Source organism: Melospiza melodia, chromosome 1 (assembly GCF_035770615.1).
Source record: "Melospiza melodia melodia isolate bMelMel2 chromosome 1, bMelMel2.pri, whole genome shotgun sequence".
NCBI classification, from domain to species: domain Eukaryota; kingdom Metazoa; phylum Chordata; class Aves; order Passeriformes; family Passerellidae; genus Melospiza; species Melospiza melodia.
This window is the reverse complement of record NC_086194.1, coordinates 22,588,275-22,608,984: the sequence shown is the minus strand read 5'-3', so window position 1 is coordinate 22,608,984 and position 20,710 is coordinate 22,588,275. Positions and strand designations below refer to the sequence as shown.

The window sequence follows — 20,710 nt, the reverse complement described above, 5'->3', positions numbered from 1 at the left end:
TGACTATCCCTGTTCATTCCTCTCACCAGACACTTCTGAAAGCAGTCCTCTCTCTCCATGCCTGCCAGCTGTAGTGCCCATGGGTCTCTGTTCACTGTCCTTCAGAGCAGAGGCAAGGATACACATTTTTGTTGTTTGCTCTCCTCACTGCACAACTGCAGTACTAAATCACTGTATTTGAGGGCTCGTTCTTAATATGCAGATCTTATCAAAATATATTAGTACCATCAAGTAGAAAATTGACACCTTTATGTTCCTTCAGATATCACATATCCTTTTTAACTCTGTGAGAGACTTGAACCCTACAATTTATCCTATAGTACACTGTAATCAGGAGCATCAATCTTTTTAAGGCTGTCTGATGTCTAATGCCTGCAGTCACCATCCTTATTAGCCAGAGGTTAGAGGAATAAACATAGAGAAGTACTCTTACAATGATAAAAAGGAACATTTTTCTTTCTAATCATATAACTTGAGCAGACATGCCTTTTTCTGTAGGAAGAGGCTCAGAAGTCTTTGAGTATTTAAAACACTTCAGCATAAGGTGCTACAATTACTTAATCAGTTATTACTCTTAAAAGGCCATCAGGAAGCTCGTTAGGATTTCTTAATGGCTCCCAGGCGAGCAGAAGGTCAAGATCTGAACTTTACCTGAGCAGACATAGGAAGAAGGGCTGTCAGTGATTCATCAGTGCATGGTGATCTCACATGCTGATTATTTTGCTATGCTTGGGGGCATGGTTTGGGGTAGCTTGGGGTTGCTGAGTTTGGGATTTTTTTTCTTTTTTTTTTAATTGAAGTTTCCTGCCTGGTACAGTAATAAATCACAGCAGTTAAAATAGTTTTATAAATTATATATTTCAAGCACTTTTTGAATCATAATTTTGTTCTTCAAACAGTGCTAGTCAGAACATCAGGGAAAAATATTACTACAAGACATGTTTTGGGAAATATTTGGGATCAGGAACTATATTTCGGTAGAGGGAAAAGGTGTTCAACGTCCTTATTACTGAAGTTTACAGATGAACTTCAGATTTAAAAAGAAAGGCCTTGAAAGCTGTTTATCCACTGGAATATTTCTAAGTGTACATAATCAGTAATCCTCATTTGCTATAGCTTAAAAAGCAAGTCTTCGAGAACACACAGTGGAAACAAAACATTTTTTCTGTAGATTTGAAGCACATTTTTCTGCCTTTGGTCTTTATTGACTGTGAAGATTATGCCAGCTCTGTTAAGTCACTCTGTAAACTTATTTAAATCCCTTTCAAGGAAGGGAATTTTCTAACTTCTTCCAGTTTGCTGTTTATAATGGTCTTGACTGATGAAAGCTGTCATATATGCAAATCAACATAAATATTTAAAGGCTGATTCCACAACCCACAAAAATCAAATTCAATCACCTGAAACCTCAGTGATTCTGTAAGGTGAAGAAATAACAATATAAACAGCAGATAGCTGTCAAAAGAAAAAAAAAGAACTCAATGAATTTATTTTCTCTATTATTCTTTCCCCATTAAAAGCAATAACATGGCATATGGATACAACCTTCTATTTCAAGTCATCATATCTTCTTTATACAATAAAAAGCCCAGTGCACAGATTTATTAATGTAGCCAAAATGAAAGGCATACCTTTATCCACCAAGTGTTATCATTTTCAAATAAGACATGTCCTCTAGGGAATACATTTGAAGGCCTTTTTTTATTCATTTTTTGGGAAGGGTTTACTTTTGAGATAAATAACCACAATATTAGATCTGTATTTTTGAAGTTTAACTTATAAAAGATGCTTATTATAATGCTAAGCAATAAAGCATATCTATTGGGCAGTATATATACATAATAGGAATCTCCTGTTGCACATGGTATAGAATACACTAGTTATAAACAGGTCTTCAGCAGAAGATGAACAAAGTATAAAATCAGTGAGTTTATATATTCAATACTTATTTCAATGTAATTTTCGGTTTATAGGATATGAATACATCTGCATCAAAGAACACAAATCTGATTTTTCCATTATTAGTCATCACAAAAATTTATCACTCACTCCCAGAAAATGAGCTTTTTAAAAGTGATGCTTATTTGTGAATAAGAAGTGTCTCCAACACTGCCTCTCCTTATATTGCCTCTTTTCTGTATTTAATAGCCAAGGATGTATTTATCATTCAAATGAAAACTGAAATCTTTGCATGTAGTACCAACCTGATTTTTCTTCATTTGTCTGACTAAACTATTTTTTCATATGGGTTTTGCCATCTTTAAAGTGAAGTAAGTGTATATTGAAACATTACAACAGGGAAAAAATGCCAGTGTGCATCCTGTAGATGTATACAACAAAGCAGCCTTGGACTTCTATACAGGAAGAGCAGTAGTACAGCTTTGTAAGGACAGCAGTTAAGCATTCAGACAGCTTGGAGAAGCTGCATATGTACTCAGTGACATTTATGGGATGCTTATTTATTATTTGGTACACACAAAGTACTTGCATGCACATCACCTTGTGAGTTTGTTCCCTCTGGGGACCTACACGATGACGTTTTTTAGTTTCTTTTCCTGAACTAGTGCTCAGTAGCTGTGGGACAGATTCTGGTCTGTGTCCATCAGACCAGGCAGCCACTCCCTGTGTCAGGACACCTCCATGCCTCAGCTGCTGTTTGGCACAGACCTGCAGCCACGAGGGTTGTGGGAGCCCTGGATATTGTGTTCCTACACCGTAATTCCTCCCGGCACAGAGCAGCCACCAGTGCAGCATCTGGAAGCCAGCAGAGCCTTTCCCAGGCTGAGGAATCCTTGTTATCACCCAGTCCATGGACCACTCACCTCAGCCAGCGTTCTGACCCAACATTCACCTAGCAACAAATGCAAGAACCCTGCAGAGTCATTCTCTGTCTACCTGCAATGCCTCACCAGAGGCTTCTTGCAATCAAAGGCTGCTCGAGGGCAGGCTCAATACATCAAGATCGTAACTGTTTTTTAAGGGTTTAAGGGTGTAAGGGTTTTTTAGTGTCTAATAAAGGGTGGCATAAACATACACATTCTGCTTCTTCTTAGATCTCCCAGAAAAATCCATGGTCAGAGCTTACACACCTCACAGAAGTCATACTTAAACTGAAAATGTGATGATTAGCACAGAAAAATTAAGATTGGTTTACATGAACAACTTGTACTGGTTACTTCTGGAATCCATAAAGCTAATGAAATTAGAGCTATAAATATCTGAATATGAAAACTTTTCTTTGAAAAAAATACTTAGAACACCTTAATAACTATTAGAATTTGCATTTTTAGCAGACCCTCTGATCATAATATTCATACAGGTTTCATTTATAATTTTAAACCCAAAATATAATCTAGAAAATATTTTGCTATCAAAGGGTGTATTTTAGGGAATTCTCTTCTTACACTTCCCAATCTAGTTTCTCAAGCCTTCCTCACATGTTGCAGTCTAGGTTGGAAATGAAGGCTGCAGATTTACAGCTGATTACAACTGAGAATGTTCTCAAAGACACCAGATACAGCTCTCCAGTTCAGTTTGAGCAGAATATTGATAGAATATTTCTGTTGACACAAAAGCACTAAATCTGTTTTAGAATATGTTCCAAGGAAAACATCAATTGAAAAATTGGTATCAACTAGAGTTGATTAATGTATGAATTGTTTCAGAGCTGCATGCAATCCCCCAGCTATAGTTCTATTTCTTTACTTGAACCAGCTTGCCAATTATCATTATGCATAACTATGAAACTGGGACAAAATTTTGATGATGTTTACATCTTATCTAGTATGCACATAAATTTAGTCTAGTATTAAAAAAAAAAAAAAAGGAAAAAGGAAAACCTGTCATTAAAGTGCCTTATGACTGGGCACAGAACAATACGTTCTGCACAGTGAAGAGCATCTTGTGTACCTGTGTACCTACCCCATGACTAATCCTGATACTTGAGCCCTGCAGTTTATTGTACAAGACAAGCAGTAATGTGTGCCCACACAAAATACAGAAATCTGAATTTTAGATATCTGGCTTTAATATTGCAGTAGCCATATCACCTATGCAGATTATCAACATAAATCAAATCATTTTAGGACTGTTCATTCAGAGTTTGGAAGGTTCAAAGGCTAAGAGCAGGGCAGTTTGAATCTTCAAAAAACAGTGCTTACAACTGTCAGTGTGGATGCTAAAAAGTTCTTTTAAAGGTCTTCTTATTGCTATTCAGATATGTTTATATGCACAGACTGCTGCATGCACATATGTTTACAAAATAGCTAATTCTCCAGTGAGCACTGCTTAATTCTTGGGAGGGTCAAACTGGATTTTAATGGTGCTGGATGTTATGTTGGGAATTCTGGTTCCTGCAAGTGCATGCATGAATCTGTGCTTCTTTTTAACATTAACTTAATGTTGTAATAAATTTCATTTGACCTTTTATGTAAATTATTCCTAATCCAGTTTTTTACCATGGTAGGTGTACAAAACTTAGATAGTGAGATCCTAACTCTTGAACTCTAAAAGAGAGTCCACACCTTCTGCTGTGTTTTGTAACAAATGTGATACACTGCTTTTCACAGATAGACACATAAAGTAGTAAAACTAAGCCTTTCACAGTGGGATTTTAAAATTAAAGCACTTCAGCATGCAGATAAGAACACTTTGAATGTCTTTTTTTTTCCCCACAGAAAAGTCAACATATTCCCTAGGACAAGTGAGTAAAATTAACTTTGCAGGTAATGATTGAGTCTTCTAAAGTGATTAGTTGTGACATAATAAAAAGACTTATCAGAGTTTCTTCATGTTAAATGCAAAAAGAAAAAAAAACAAAAGCAAAAAAACAGAAACAAAGCAAAGCAAACAACAAAAAACCAACTCAAACCAAACCAAACCAACCAACCAACAAAACCCTAAAACAAAAAGCAAACAAAAAACTAACACAAAACAAAAAAACCCCCACAAAAACAACAAAAAAATCAACCAAAAAAACCCAACACAAAAAAAGAACACACCCACAAAAAAATGCCCAAACTAAAAAGCCCCAAGCCTTGCAGCCCAAGGCAATACAGTCCACTAGAAAAACTCAAGTAGGGAAAAGTGCCTACATTCTCTCCAGCCTTTAAAAGCTTTCTTTTTTTTCTCTCTGTTTAGGTGCTTTTTACAGGAGACTTTTGCAAAACTTTGGGAGTGAATAAGTAGATTCAGATGCTGAAATTTTTTTAACCACTCTTTTCAAGGAAGCTAATCTCACATGCAAGCATTTGCATAAGTCAAGTTACTCAGTTTATTTAGTTGTAAACTGGTCAAAACAAAGCGTTCATTTAGACAGAGGAAGGAACTGGAGCATCCTCCCCAGCAAAGCCAGGCAAGTGCATACCATGGACAGCACACATGGGCAAGAGTCCAGAAAACAGGGCTGAACAGGCAGAGGAACAGCCCTTAATGCTTAGAGCCTGGGTAGCCCAAACCACCATCCAAGGGAGCACCTGTTTCACAATCACTAGGTCTCTACATTCACTTTCAAATTTGTACACAATTCAGAGTTAAAATAAATAAATAAAATAAGAAAACTCACTAAACTGCTCTGGGTGAGTAAAATGCATATGAACTGAAAGTGAGAATGTAAATGGATGTAATGGCAATAATTCTGGAACTAATGGACAAACAGGAATTGCCAAATGCAGAATAACAGAGAAATTGATCTGGATTTACGGACCCAATTGACGGACCAATAAAAACATTAGACTGCTGGAAAGGTGCTGTCAGACATAAAGCACCTGTTTAACATTCTTGCTAATTGTGGGTGAAGGAAATGGCCCCAGCAGAAATTGGTTGAAGATGATTAAATTTAATTGCAATGCTGTAATACAAAGTGCTACACATTCACTGAATTAGAATCAAAATTTCTCAGAAGTGATAGATTCCACAAAAACCAGGTTTAATACAAGAAATGAGCAGCAAGGCTACACGTGGCACAAAGGAAATTTCCATTTTCTGAAAAGCTACATGTGGCACAAAGCACATTCCCATTTTCTGAAAGTTCTTTCTGCCTCTCACGTGTTGCAGAATTGCACAAAAAGCACCATAATAGGAACCATGAAATCAGGAAATAAGGTCACTGTAAGGTGGAGTGTGGGCTGCAGGAATGCTCATATTCTCCAGCACAGTGGAGGCAGGAGGGCTGGTAGGAAACACTCTCAGCCCACTCTGGGACACAAAGTGCCAGGAATCAATGAGATCAGAAACAGTTAGCAGGAGTGCCTGCCCTTGGTTTGTGTGAGGCAGATACCTCTGTAAGCCAGCTCCAAGCCTTCAGAAGAGTGCACAGAATCCCCCCTGGCAGGCAGCCACTGCTGCTGGAGGCAGCTGCCAGAGGCTTTTGGCACAGAAAAGTGGAAGTACAATTTTCCATCTTCTTTACCATTTCTCCCTTTTTTTCTTTCCACATAATTTTGTTAGTGCAGTTGGGGTTTTTCCCCCCTTTTCTTTTGTAGGACTATTTATTAGAGTTGCTGATTTATTATCAACCCCTTTAGACTCTATTTCCTAACTTAAATTTTACTTTTCATGCATTTTCCTAGTAATGCTGCAGCATACCCTTCCTCTCTGCTTTCAGTGCTGTGGAGAGTGCAGTCACAGTGCTAAAGGATGCAGTCAGAAATGCACAGGTTGTTTGGTCTTCCAGTAATCACCCAGGTATCTGGTGGCTCCTCCTTTAACCTGCTGTCACCTAAGCCATATTTCACATGGTACACATGCACCATGTCTAGCCTTTAAATTGCTTTCTGACAACTGTGCCTGGCACGTGTTTGCCATTGGCTGGTGGCAAACACAATATGTCCCTTTGTGGCAGACTTGGTTATGCCTGTGTTTCTAGCACTGAGCTCAGGCAGGCAGAGACAGCTACCCATGCCATGTCCCTCCTGTTCTCTATTTACAGTCATTCAGTCCTCAGGCTCACTTAGGTTTTCAAAGTTTCCAAGTGCCTTGTGTTGTTGTCTGCTTCAGAGAGTGCTAAGGTGCTACTCAGTCCTGGTTATATTTGCTTTAGTGCTAAAACAGCTTGCTTATGGCTCAGTATCAACTAAAGCATCATTATTTCCAAGTACCTGCAATGTACTTAATTAGAACTGCTGGAGCAGCCTCTGGACATGGGGTGAGAGCTGTGCTTTTTTAAAGGTAACTCTGTGTAACAGAGAAGCCTTTCCTGCCCCCCAAAATCCAAAGAACTCAGGCAAGCACCGAGTGCAAGGGAGCAGCTGCTTGACAGCTTTATTTGAAAACAGCTCAGAGAAGTACATGAAAAATACTGTATTCAGCTGAAGCTGCAGGGAACAACGGAAGAAAAATAATTAGCCAAGTCAGAAATTGGCTAAGGCACTGGGTCTTCTGAGCCTTCTATTTCCTTCAAAATACAAAGGGATCTTTAAATACTGAGTAGCAAACGAGACTTTGTTTATATCTTATCTTAAAAAGCCACAGGAAGAACAGTGTACCCTAATAACATCCTTGGCTTAGAAATGATTCAGAAGCAAGGGGGCCATCTGCTGAATTCCCAGTACCATTTTCTGCTGCATCCTGGAAGTTCCTTTAAAAGTTTTGCAGGCAAGTCCTTTTCAGTGCCAGCTTTGCCACGCTTGTGAAGCACGGCAGTAAAAGTGTGACAGCATTATCTATCCTGACTTCAAAAAGTAAAACCAGTACACTGATCAATGTAATCTATTCAGGACTCAAAAATCCTATCATCACTCTGAAGTGTAAGTAATATCTCTGTATCATAATGAACTCCCTTAAACAGCAATTTTCAGAGACAGAAAATTTGCTCATAATATGCTCCTGAATATAACTTTTCACATAAAATATAAAAGCTTAAAGCACAGAATCAGCTGTGCTTTAAAATGATCAGCTTCTTTCATTGGCTTACTGTCCATTATCCTTAGTAATGTTGGCATCATGTTCAAACTCAGCATTTCCTTCCCCATGTAACTCCATCAGACTCCACTGATAAAGGATTTACTGGTGACTGCTTCTAATTCCACTCTTTCTGAATTCATCACTACTAACTTCACAATATTCACAGCTAGTCCCTTCTCCAATATGTAAAAGTGGGCAAAGAAAGGTTAAATTTTTAAAGGATTTGATGACAACATCACGACAAATTCATTACATTCCCGAAGTGTGTTATCCTTGTAGTTCTATATATCTTGTTCTCATTCAAACTGCTACAACTAAAGGTCTCTCTGCGTACCAGGAAGAAGGACCAGAATTGTTTCTGGTACAATAATAGCAAAGTATGCTAAATAAATACTACATAAACACCCAGACTGAAAAAATCCTTGTTCATAAAACCATGAAATTTGATAAAGGTATTTTAAAAATTCACCACTGTTCTCATTTCTTAAAGCATAGCCTTAAGTCTACTGACATTTCATGGTCTGTTAATACAGAACACTTTAAATACAGAAAGGTACATATTATCCATTAAAGGCTACATAGACTCATGCATAAGATCACTCATAGTGTACAAACAGAAGATTGTTTAATGGTACAAATGATAAAATCAAATCTTCAAGGCTGCTTCCAATTCAACATTTTAAAAATGACTGCAAGACATAACTTGTATCTTTCAAAGTTATAATCAGGAGGGATTGAATAAAAGCACAGCACATGGAATACAAATAAATGCCACTTGCCTAAGACTTCCTTCGTAAGAAAGAGGCCTCAAGTTTAACTCAATAATTGGAGAGTTTGCATTGTGTGGGGCATTTTTTCATGTTTAAAACAATTTTACTACCTCAGTCAATACTAAATCTTAATATGTATGACTCCCACACCCATAATGCACAACGTATCCAGGTGGTGGCTTTTGCTATCCCCTGTTACCAACTTTGTGCACACTGATAAGGAAGAGGGATATGGTCTGGAAAGTTATAAATTTGTAGGCACATGCAGATTACTCACTGCTTTCAGTATTTTATAGCAAACTATTACCCTCTGTGCCAACTGAGCATCCTTTATTTATCTCCTAAAATCTGAACTTCCGTATTAAAATATGAAAATAGTCTATATAAACCAATAGTAATTTCAAAATATCAAACACATGAAAAAATTACAGAGCTACAGTTACCCAGCATTACTAAAGCTTTATCATGCACTCATGAGCTGTCCAACACTCCCTCTCCAAAGAGCTTAGCCTATGACTTCAAAAGCCTGACTAGCTTCAAAAAGCTGCCCCCCAAAAAAAGCAGAAGAAAACAAAGAAAAAATTTAAAAAAATATATGTAAAGAAATAAAATTTTCCCTCAAGAATTCAGAATGAAAGCTAAGGATTGCTAAAATTCAGTCCTTTCTGTAGAAATGGCCCCAAAATATATAAAACAGCAACTCCTGGTAATACAAATTTAGGAAACAAGATGTTCTGTCTTAGTGAAAAGTAATACAAAGTGCCCTTGCTACTTTTTTCAAACTTTGGAAAAATCACATGAAAGAGTGTTTCTATACAGTGAAAGAGACTTGAGATTAATTTTCAAGTTCATAGCTTTTTCCCTTTTCCACTAAACCCTAGATGGTTGGCTTAAGACTAAGATGGTTCAATTTAAAACAAAATCTTTTAAAAAAATACACCTTTAAAGAATAAGGAATGTGAATTTTCATTGGTCTTCTTCTCTGTTACTTACACATTAACAAAAGTTGCTCCCACCCAGTAGCAGGACTATGACTATTTATTAGTGGATCTGTGTTTAAAATGATGATTTGTTAGTGGAGTCAGACAAATTTATTTCATGAAGTATTTAGATGGAGAGGAGTGGTGTGCATACTCACTAGGCAGTTAAAAAGGGAAAGAAATTGGAAAGTGAAAGATTTGGAACATAATATTCAGAGGATAGTATCTTCCCAGGCTTCTGATACTACTCAGCTTGAATATCAGTTGTTTGAATTCTACTAAATCAGAAGTATTTACAATCAAGCTCGTTCCCATTTTTACATCTTTGAGATCTTTTTTCCATTTGACCTAATTTCAAACAGAGATCTCAGTAAATGCTGCCTGCATTTCAGGGGGTTCCACACACAGAGGTGGAAAGTGGATGAGCTCCATGGGTCAAAGACCACAAACGCAGCTCAGCCAGTGACTGATGGATGATACCTGCGGCTCAGTTGTGTTACTCTGCACACGACGGGCACAGCAGCACACGGGGAGAACTTGCAGGTGCTCTATCAGAGTGCCAGTGCACAACACAAAAGGGATTTTGGAAGCACAGTGAAATATGCGTAATTTTTGTTCATTGGAAGTCAAGAAAGAGAAAGCAGACTTTAGTTCCCGTAAGGTATTTGGGGTGCAGGTGTGTGGCACAACCTGGCATTGCCGATGCTCAGGGAATCCCACCGGCAGGCTCAGGCTGTCCCTGGTACCCGTGCAGGGCAGGCCAGGCGGACGGCAGCTCCGTGCCCCTCCGTGTGTCACACAGCGACACCGGGCACAGGGAGAGTTGGTGGCGGCCACGGGGGCGGTTCCGGTGCCGCAGCCACGGCGGAGCAGAGGCAGCGGGGCACGGTCGCAGCCGGGCACCTGCGCGCTGCCCCCGGCACCGCTGCCCCGGCAGCACAGGACTCCCGCTCCCCTACGAAACGCCTTGTGCGACCCACGGACACCGTCTAGGCTAGCTCGACGGGTCTGCAGTCTCCGCAGGACCCTCCAAACTTCCCGCGTGTCCTACCCAGACGTCGGTCTAGACAGGTGGTTCACAACGCGCATTAGACAAACTCGCGAGTGCATTTTTTGGCACACGAATCCACGAGAACGATCGCTTCCCTCCTCCGCCGCGTCAAAACCTTGGACAAGGTACTAAACCGCGACACCTGGAGCCGACACGGCGCCTTCCCCTCTACCAGCCTCCAACTTCTCACCAAAGCATCAGAAATTAACCTCTCCCTGGGTACGAGCCCGAGACGCGGATAAGCCCACGGATAACCCCAGCGAAGCCGTACCCCCCCACCCCCGCCCCACTGCCGAGCGCCAGCACCGCCCCCAGCCCCGTCCCCGCGGCCACTCGCGGCGGCCGCCGACGGAGAAACTTTTCCGAGGCGCCCGGCGAGGCAGCGCCCGCACCGGGGCCCCGCAGAGCGGCACCGAGCCGGCGCCCACGCCCCGCGCCCCCCGCAGCCGCGCCGGCCGCCCCCAGCGTGGGCATCCGCCCGCACCGCTCCTACCGTGCGGGGGACAAGTGAGGGAGGGGGCGAGGAGGTGGCAGTTACCGGCGAGCGAGCGCCCTTCTTGCAGAGCGGTCCCCTGAAGACGCCTTTGATACCGCGGTAGTGCCCGTTGCTGAGGTGCCGGGAGCTGATGACCAGGTAGCACGCCATGCGGGCCCCCCGGGCGGGCGGGCGCGGGGCGGGAGCGCAGCCCGGCTCCTCCGCGGCGGCGGTGCGACCTCCGCCGGAGCAGAAGCCCGCATGAAGGAGCGGGCGGAACCGCAGCAGCGATCTCCCCGCTCCCGTCTCATCCAGCGCCCGGGTGAGCGCTGCCAGCAGCAGGACGCACTGAAGGCGGCGGCAGCCCGAGCACATCTGAGAGAGCGCGGAGGCCAGTCCGCATGCTGCTCCGCGGGTGGGAGACGGGCCGGCGAGAAGAAGGGCAGAGCGCAACTTGCACAGTCCGCCGCCGCTACGGCCCTTCCTCCTCTCCCTCCTCCCGCTCCCGCTCAGACCAGGCCACCCGCAGCCGACATCCGGAGGGGAGTTTCTCGGCGGCAGCTGGAGCGGCGGCTGCTCCCCATGGCTGTCCCCAGCGCCGGGCTGGGCGGTGATGCAGCCGGCACGGTCCCCGCCGCTCCCGCACGGCCGCCGCAGTCGGCGCTGCGCCTCGCCTCACCTCCGCCGGCGGGGGGGGGGAGGCGGTGCGAGGGGGGCGGAGGAGGGGTAGGGCCGGAGCGGGGGCGGCCCCGGCTGGGAGGACATTGCCCCTCGCCGCCTCGGGGAGGGAGCTACGCCGGCAACCCCGGGCGGAGCGGCTGGGAACGCGGGGGAAGGCAGGGAGTGCTGTGACCGCCCTCCTTCTCTTCGCCCAACTTTCCCGTCCTCGATGTCGGCAGGTAACGTCCCTTCCCCGCCCGCCTCCGGCTGCGCTTGCACCTGTCCCCGGCATCCCCCGGCCCTCCTTCCCCTCCGCCGTCCCGTGGGCTGTCCCGGGCAGGGGCCGTGCGCGCCGCGTCCATCGCGGTGCCGGCCGGGAGCGCGGGCTGGCCCCGGACTGCGGCGGGGCTGAGCGCAGCTGCTCCCTGCGTGGACCCGGCTCCATCGCCCCCCTCAAAGCGCGTGAATTTAGGTGCGTGGCGGCATTTACCGCCTCAGTGATTTACAGAATCGCAGGTATGAAAATCTTCCCGCGGTAAATAGCTGGAACGCCTTGTTCCTCTCCCCTTCTGCAAGACGGAGGTGCGAGGTGCCTCGGACCCACTTGTGCAGACTCAGTTTTTTCTCATCGGGTCACAAGTATCATGTCTGCTCTGCTGCTTGCTAAGTCGATAAAATAAATCAATAAATCACACAGCCTTAGTATTCACCTGCAGATCATTCATTTCTTCGAAGTAGATTGCTTTAAACTGTAGATAAGAATTGTTTCAGTTTTTTCACTTAATCTTCTAAAAGCATATGCTTTCAGTTATTTAATGAATGAAACTGATAAACCACAAACATTCTAATTTTAGATTCTCAAGAGCTTTTTTTCTATGAACCTAATGAAAATAAAAGGAAAATCTCACACAATCCACCAAACTGATAAAGAGACTATGACAAATCAAATGTTATTTTTTGACTGTTTATGTAACTTGGTGTTGTACACTCCTAGTATGGAGCATTGTATAGTGTTTCACATACCATATGGTTGTACTACATGTGTGTATATGTACCTATATACAAATTGTCAAATATATTATTATGTATTTTATTAATAAATATATTAACACTGTTATAAATAAAACATAATAATTCTGAATTTTGAATCACTAAAGGTGGAAGTAATATATTAATAATGTCCATATGTTAACCATCTTACAGTGTTTTGCAATATAAAAAACTTTTAGACGGGGGTCAAATTAAGCTGGTAAAATTTAGGTGTGAAATAAATGAAAGGACTTGGCTCTTTGCATTATGTGTGGTTGAGCTGTGAGACTCCTGTCAAAGGGTGTTGTGGATCAAAGATTAAACAGTCCCATGAAACAGTACAGATCAGGCTTTGAAGCCTGGTAATAATACAATGCCTGTAAAAGACCTCTGAAGGACTTTTCTGAAGGAAGAAATTGCATTGTAGAGTTTGAGAAATTGTGATACTGTACTGATTAAAAAAAAGTAGTCCACTGTTAATTTGGTGGTGAAAAGGAGCTTTTATGATATCCTCCTACAAGTCACAGAAGTCACAGCTATGTGAGTGACTTGAAATTTATTCTGGTTGGCATATATATTTTCAGTTCTTCCTGAAATAATTCCTCTGCAAGCCTGTTAAAGATAAAAGTATTATCTTCACTTTGAATTTTGGTCTGCAGCTTAACTTTCTGACTCTGTACTGAATATGTATCTGGAAGTAAGGACAAGCACCTTTTCTCTTTGGCAATGAAATGAACTTCCAAAAACTTTGCTTCTCTATGATGCAGCTGTTGTTTCCTAGAATTGAAACACAATGAGAATTTACATCTCATCTCAACCACTTGCATAGAGGTCTCTGTTCCTTTTCTGTTGAGAAGAGACATGAGAAGTCCTTTGCTCCATGAGGCTGCTGGTGCTCTGTTAAAGGTGAGGCAGAGGGTACAAAGGCCCCAGGCCATGTGCAGAGGCTGGAGGTGCATCATGCTGTGGTCAGACTGGCCATGTCACTGCAGAGGAGGTTCAGCACAAACTGAAATGGTGCAAGGGCTTTGCTGTAGATTTAAAGGACACTACTTTCCTCTTTAAACTTACAGAGTCTTCCCCAGCTCATTTACTAGTATTGTGCAAAACAGAATTTATTTTCCCCTGAGTAGACTGCGCCGTATTCATTTTATCCTGCTGAGGAGGATGATGTGCTCAATTGACCCTGCTGTGAAAAGTAGAAGTCATTTTGGGCTCCCTTCACTTTGCAAACTCAGGGGAATAGTTACTATGACCACTAATCTAATTTATAAATAATCTGTAGGATGCAAGCCTGAGAAAATGAGATTAAGTGTTGTCAAATTGAACAGTTAGTTATTAATTATGTCACTCCCTGAACGTTCCCCAAAGTCTCTGGAGATGCAGCACCTTCTTGTCTTTCATCACAGGTCAAGTAGAAATATGAGCCTTAACTATTACTACTTTCATCTGGGTCCAATCCTTCACTGCCTTAGATCCCATAAAGTAATTTTCAGCTGAGCACAGAGGATGTAAAATACTACCTTTCAGAACATTATGCTTTCTTTGCAGAAGTGCAAGTGACTTTTCAAGAGTCAAGGAAGTAAGAGAAGCAGGCCAGCTGTCACTAAGAAATGATGATTAGAATAATGGAAGGTTCTCCAGTTCACCTATCCTCTCAGTTTACAAACTTTTTTATTATTAATAAAGATTACTTAGCATTTATTGTGCCCCCCAAAAATAAGCATTTTCTAATTACTCTTTGTAGGGATTGTCCTTATTGCACAATGCGGTGTCTAAATTAAATATCCATTCTAGATATGAGGATTCTAGTTCTGATATAAATGTTCTCTGACCATCAGAACTATATTAATGCAGTCATATTCATTTTAATGGTTGAAATAATTCATATGTTTCTTTGCAGCATTAGACAGTACTGTGTAGACATAGCCATTAAACCTTGTCTGCCTTGTGAATTTTATTTAAATTGTAATTCAAGTGTTGCTCCTGATGTGAGTCCCACCTGCACACATAGTCCATTAAACTGATATTCTCTGCTGTATAGATAAAAACTACAGTTAGCAGGATTTGCCAGCTGCTAACCTAAGCTTTCCTCACTTTGGGTACAGGCTAGATTTGCTTAAAGGCCTGAGTTCCAAAATGTTTTCCACAATCCCTCTGGTGTGCCTAGAAAGAGCAAAGACAACCTTCACCATGCCTCCAGATATGAGAAAATTCAGAGTGCAAAGCATCTTCTGGCACTACACCTCTAGAAATATTACTTTCACAAGCAAACAAGGACAGAAGGTGTGTAGACGCACAGCTTGAGCACTGTTTCACAGTCTGATTATTCTCACTTAAGTTAACACGTTTTCCAATGTAGAAGAACCCAAATTAACCCTGCAGTAAAAACATACTCTAATACGGATGTGATTTTTACAGGTCTTCCCTGCAGTAGAGGGGGGAGGGAAGGAAGAGGGGGAAATCAACATCTTGGCAAGGCAATTCAGGTGTGAAAATACACAATCAGGTTCCTGAAGTAACAGAAAGGTCTTAGTAACGTTACAGTTTTGGACATAAAGGAGATTTTAAAGCTGTCAATTAAGTCCTGGAAATATATTTGCAGATCTTTGGATTATAATGGCCTAAACTAAATTTCCTTTCACTCTGTTTCCCTAAACCATGCATCCAGCCTCTCACTCCTCTCCATTCTAGTGATCCATAGCTGCAGCTAATTCCTCTGGGTTCACATGAAAAGTGACATCCTGCCCCACTGAAACCAGTGACACTTTTTGAGGTTGACAGAATCAGAGTTTCCTCAGAGACATTCAACTGTTAAGCATGTTGATGTATAGTAAAAAACCTTAAATGTATGATTACATTAGTTGTCCTGTTATTCTACTTAAATAAATCATCTAATATCCCAAAAGAGTCATAATTATTTGAAAGTGAGAACCATATATTAGAAATAGTCAACATTTCTGTGGCTCACATTAATAAATTTTAGTCTGAATGTTTAATTTATTTTTCTTAGTGAACCGTATTTTGGGGAACATTTTATGAAGTTTCATTCTGGTGAATGTAAAAAATACAAGGTAAGCTGGTCTGCACAAAGCTTTGTTTTGTTTTCAGTGAAATGGCAGCTTCAAACCTCTGTTCTTTTTTTCCCCAGAATTCTAAAATACAGCAATTATATTTTTTCCTGAAATAAGTAATAGAAAGATCTTCTTTGTATCTATTTCATTAGTTAATTTAGGGTATTTTAGTCCTTTTTTATTTTATTGAATTTGAAGCAATCAGAACACTGCTTATCCAAAAATCTTTAATCCCAGGCTGACTATTTTAACCTAAACAGTTACATTTGTCTTTCAAATCACTTATGTAAGCAGCTTTCTGTTACACAGAAAGTTGAATCTGTCAAAGTTTATATGCTTAAAGCATTGATGTTATTCTACTCTCTAGTCTGTGCAGAATCAATGGACACCTTTGTACTCTGGATGGAGCTTTTTGGAACACCTTAAGTGCTGAGCAGTCACTTTATGGCCTACAGCTTGCTATTAATTCTGCAGGCAGCAAGTACAGCATGGTGGTCAAACCAAAGTGTGTGTGTCTACATCAGTGAGGAACAGTAAATCATGCCCTACTTTCCCTATAGGCTCATGCACCACTGGTTTTAGGGAAGTCATATAGTTGAAGAAGAATCTCATTCTCACTCATGATTCATCCTTACTCTAACTTTACTTAGATACACCTTTTACGTGACATTCAGCAGCCCCTCTGTATTACTTTCTCTATCACTAAAAAACAATAGCATGTTTCCTATGGAGATATTGTGAGAATTACTCAATACTGTTACTGCAGTCATAAAGAGGAATGCTAAGTATTACTAGTACTGGGCTATCAGGAAAACTGCTAATTTCCCGATCAGTTAAAATATGCAATAAATCTATTATTTTCAGAAGGCTTCTGGACATGCCATTCACTTAAATTCATTGATCACTTTTGCGAATAGGACATTACCCTGAATTAACAAAAGCTCAGTATCTGCAGAGTATCTTTCCAGTGATGTAAATACATGTTCCATTGTCTATTCAGATATAGTATCCATTAGTTTATTATTGTTAGCTTTATTCTTCACCTATATTAGGATGGATATACATGGATATAGAAAGAACAATGACAAGTAGCTATTTTATGAAAATTATATAGCAGAACACCAATTCTATTTTAGTAGCAAATCCTTTTCTTCAGGCAGATGATATATGGAAGAGATGAAGATGTAGCAGTGTGTTCATACACTTGCCAATTTATTATGTTTGCATAAATATTTAATACATCAATCTCTTTCTAAAGGAAAAATATGGTTTGCATTTCCAATCTTGTAGTTTTGTTAGATTTTCTTTCTGTTAAATCCTATCAAAACTTTAATTAAATGCTAGACATCCACAAGACAGGTGATTTATGGTTTCTGTTGCTTGTTGATGGTCATCAGACAGATCTCCTGAGGTTAGCACTGTATATGCTAGTGGCTTTAAAATCTAAAAGGTGAGTAAAGTTACTTCATTTTTGTTATTAGGGATCTGAATTTAATATTAACTGAGTAACAGATACCTTGATTTTTTTTTTAAATCATGTAAAGTGATAGAAAATACTGACTAAACTCTCCAAAGTTACCCGTGCTATCCACAGCCCATGAAGATGCTAGCATATGCTTCAGCCATAGATACATTAGTTTCAATAACTAATATAACCACAGCTGTCAATCCCTTTTCCAACTCATACTCATTTAATTTAAGGAGAGCTCCAAGGACAGCAGTAATGAAGCAGCCAAGAAACAGGAGAGGATGTTCATCACAAATAAATGATGAAGGCAGTGGTTATTTCAAGTGGTTATTTCCATTATTCCCAGTACTGTCTGCAAAAGTATTTTATCTTACACTTCCATAAGTAACACTGTTTCATGCTTGACCTGTTGTGTACGAATTCACACAACACCTCAGTGATATCCACAGACAATTCCAGCTGGGCAGGTTGCTATCACCCTTTTGTCTGGTGCTAACATTGCCATAAGTCACCCAGAGACTGTCAACACATATGTGTTACTTTCTAATCTGGCTGCCTCTTCAGCCTTTGAAATCTATCAATTGGCATAAGATCATGTAGAGTTTACAAAGGACTCTCAAGTCACATTTTTCAAGAGAAAAACTCAAATTGCTTTTTACAAAGTAAAAGAGAATTCCCTTTTCCTTGGGAAAAGAGGGTCAAGGAGGAATTTTGAGATGTCACACAAGTGTGATAAAGATCAGTGATCTGGGAGCTCTATACATTCTGATAATAAGAAGTAAGTGGCAACTAACTACAACTATCTTCTCCATGTAGAGGGCCACTTAGTATGGTAGTTCACTAAGCCATTCCAGATACAAAAAAAATAAAAGGAGAAAGCAACACTTTTGCATAACTTCATAAAAATAAAATATATATATAAGTTCTGCTTTCTAAGAAATAAATAGATGTAAGTTCTACTGAACTGCCAGCAATAAAATCATTGTTTTATATATATATATATATATATATATACACATATATTTTTATATATATTACATATGGATTATTTTTATAGATATATAAATGTGTCTAGTGTCCATATATTAATGGAATAATACAGATATTTAAAAGCTTTAAATGTCAACACCTATACCAACTTATTTCAATGCTGGTTTTCTTTTTCCCCACTTCAGCAAAGTGACAATTTATTCTATTATTTTAGGGAGCTTAGTGACAGGCAAGTGATTTAGCAGTCTTCAGCAAAGCAGTACAGAGCTTGAGTCTGAGCTGTTCACACCCACTGTACTACCCAAGGTATCTCAGATCTTCATGCCTCCATGGAAGTATTTATTATGCACTGCCACAAGATCACCCTGTTAGTTCTGAGCATGTCCTGTCGCCAGTGTTTCATCATCTGTCCACATTAATACTTCAGCAGGCAACCTTTAAAAATGCTCTAAAAAAATGACATGAAAGGAGCAGGAGAAATTTCAAACTGACAGCATTTGTCAGCTGGAATCCTCTGGAACTCAGGAGTCAGTCCCTCATGTTATTAGGCATCTATGAAGCAACAGTACTTTTTAAGACCAACGCCTACATACTTTCTCTAAAATACACGAATACTAAGGAGTTTTTGAGTGTGTTATGGCCTATTTTTGTTCCTTAATAAGTTTAAATATTTCAAGAATTCTGTAAAATTCTTCCAAGTAGTAGCAAATTTCCTTTCTATCTTAAGGAAAATGGCTAATACTGTTGTAATCACATGAATTTTAGTGATAATTAATAATAGAGAAAGGAAATTTGCAGTAAAATCAAATATGCAGTAAAATAATTTCTTTGTAAAAAGCTAGTAAAAAAATTGTACATGTCCTTCTTCCCCCATGGTGTCTCCTAAGCTGTCTCAGGGGCTTGCTGGCACCTGCAGAGGTATGGATGTCATCTGATTTCTCCAAAGTATGGTATCTAGCAAATTGCTTATGGCCAAAAATGTCAGAGTTCTCTATGCAGAAGTAAAATAGATGTTTGTTTCAAATATAAATTCAGTCTCTATTTTTGCAGTCATTTGGTGTTCTAATTATAACAATCTAATTTGTAAACAACACATGCTGAGGTTTGGCAGTGAATTTCTGATGAAACACAGAGTACAAATTTTAATTACATACAGTTCTAATACAGTGAGCACTGCAGCATTTCTGTCATCTTTGAAATGGTAACAAAATGTAAAAAAAGTTTTTTGAAATATGAGCATGAAGGTAATGAGATCAATAAATGTCAGCTAGAAAAAATAATCACAACTCTAGAGACTCACTAACCTTTCTACAAATTCCAGAAATAATAGACTAGCCTGGATGAAGAATCTTTAACAATGGGAAACAGATACCATTATAAGGGGGAAGCAAGCCAAAGACTGCTGAATAATACCAAAGCATTGCCTTTTAAGTAAATGAGAGAAAAACAATATTTTTGCTTTTCCTCCTGTGATCCTCACCAGTGCACTTTCCTTCGCACCTTCTGTTTTTGAGAGTGAAATACAATACAAACACATACGTAAACCCAGAGCACAAATGTGAAATGCGGCATCAAGTGCAGTAAGTGATCGTGCTTTCCAAACTGATGGCCTGATCCTTCTCTTGGCCAGACAGGAATGTAAGAACATTCACTGACATCCACATAAATTCCAGATACTTAACACTCCAAAGGTTTGGTGGTATATGGTTTCTAGATATAATTTATGCAAACCCAGAGCTTAAGCATGAATTAATTCAAGACAAGGAAATTTGTGTGCTACGTTTTAATGCCCCTTGGTAGAATCTAACTTCTGTAAGAGAAAACATATTTTATATGTGAAAGATTAAGTAATATTTGAAAGGATAATGTTGGTATTTTTAATTTTTTAAAATTAAAAATGCAAGAGAAATCGAACCTGAGGTGAAAATGGAAGAGAATAAAATACTTTGTCAAATCCATCCAGATGGGGATTTTTTTTTTTGAATGACGCATACAATTTTCCTGAAAACATATAAACATTTTATGAAGGATATGCAAAATGTACTAAGGATTTATGCATATGAAAACTTATTTTAGGTAAATTGACTAGAGATAACATGGAAACCAACTCTTATTTTACCATGATTTTTTTTCCCCCAGGCATTGACTAAACATTTTCGGATGTGGATATCAAAAATGGTGGGCTCAGATTGGGATCCAGAGTCTACTCTGCAAATGTGTACCATTTTTTAAATTATGATTTTCAAATGGTAACACTGGTGTAAAACCAGCTGGAGATATTAGCAGTTTACATTTCATCATTGAGGTGCTA

General features: G+C 40.0%; 1 protein-coding gene across 1 annotated transcript in view; it reads right to left on the bottom strand.

The window, feature by feature from the left end:
* Positions 1 to 11,796, bottom strand: part of ZNF804B (zinc finger protein 804B) — a 225,516-nt gene extending 213,720 nt beyond the window's left edge. Inside the window, exon 1 of the mRNA XM_063150924.1 lies at positions 11,242 to 11,796. Coding sequence (XP_063006994.1) covers positions 11,242 to 11,553 — 312 coding nt within the window. The 5' untranslated portion in view covers positions 11,554 to 11,796. The remainder of the gene's footprint in view (positions 1 to 11,241) is intronic.
* Positions 11,797 to 20,710: the final 8,914 nt, after the last annotated feature.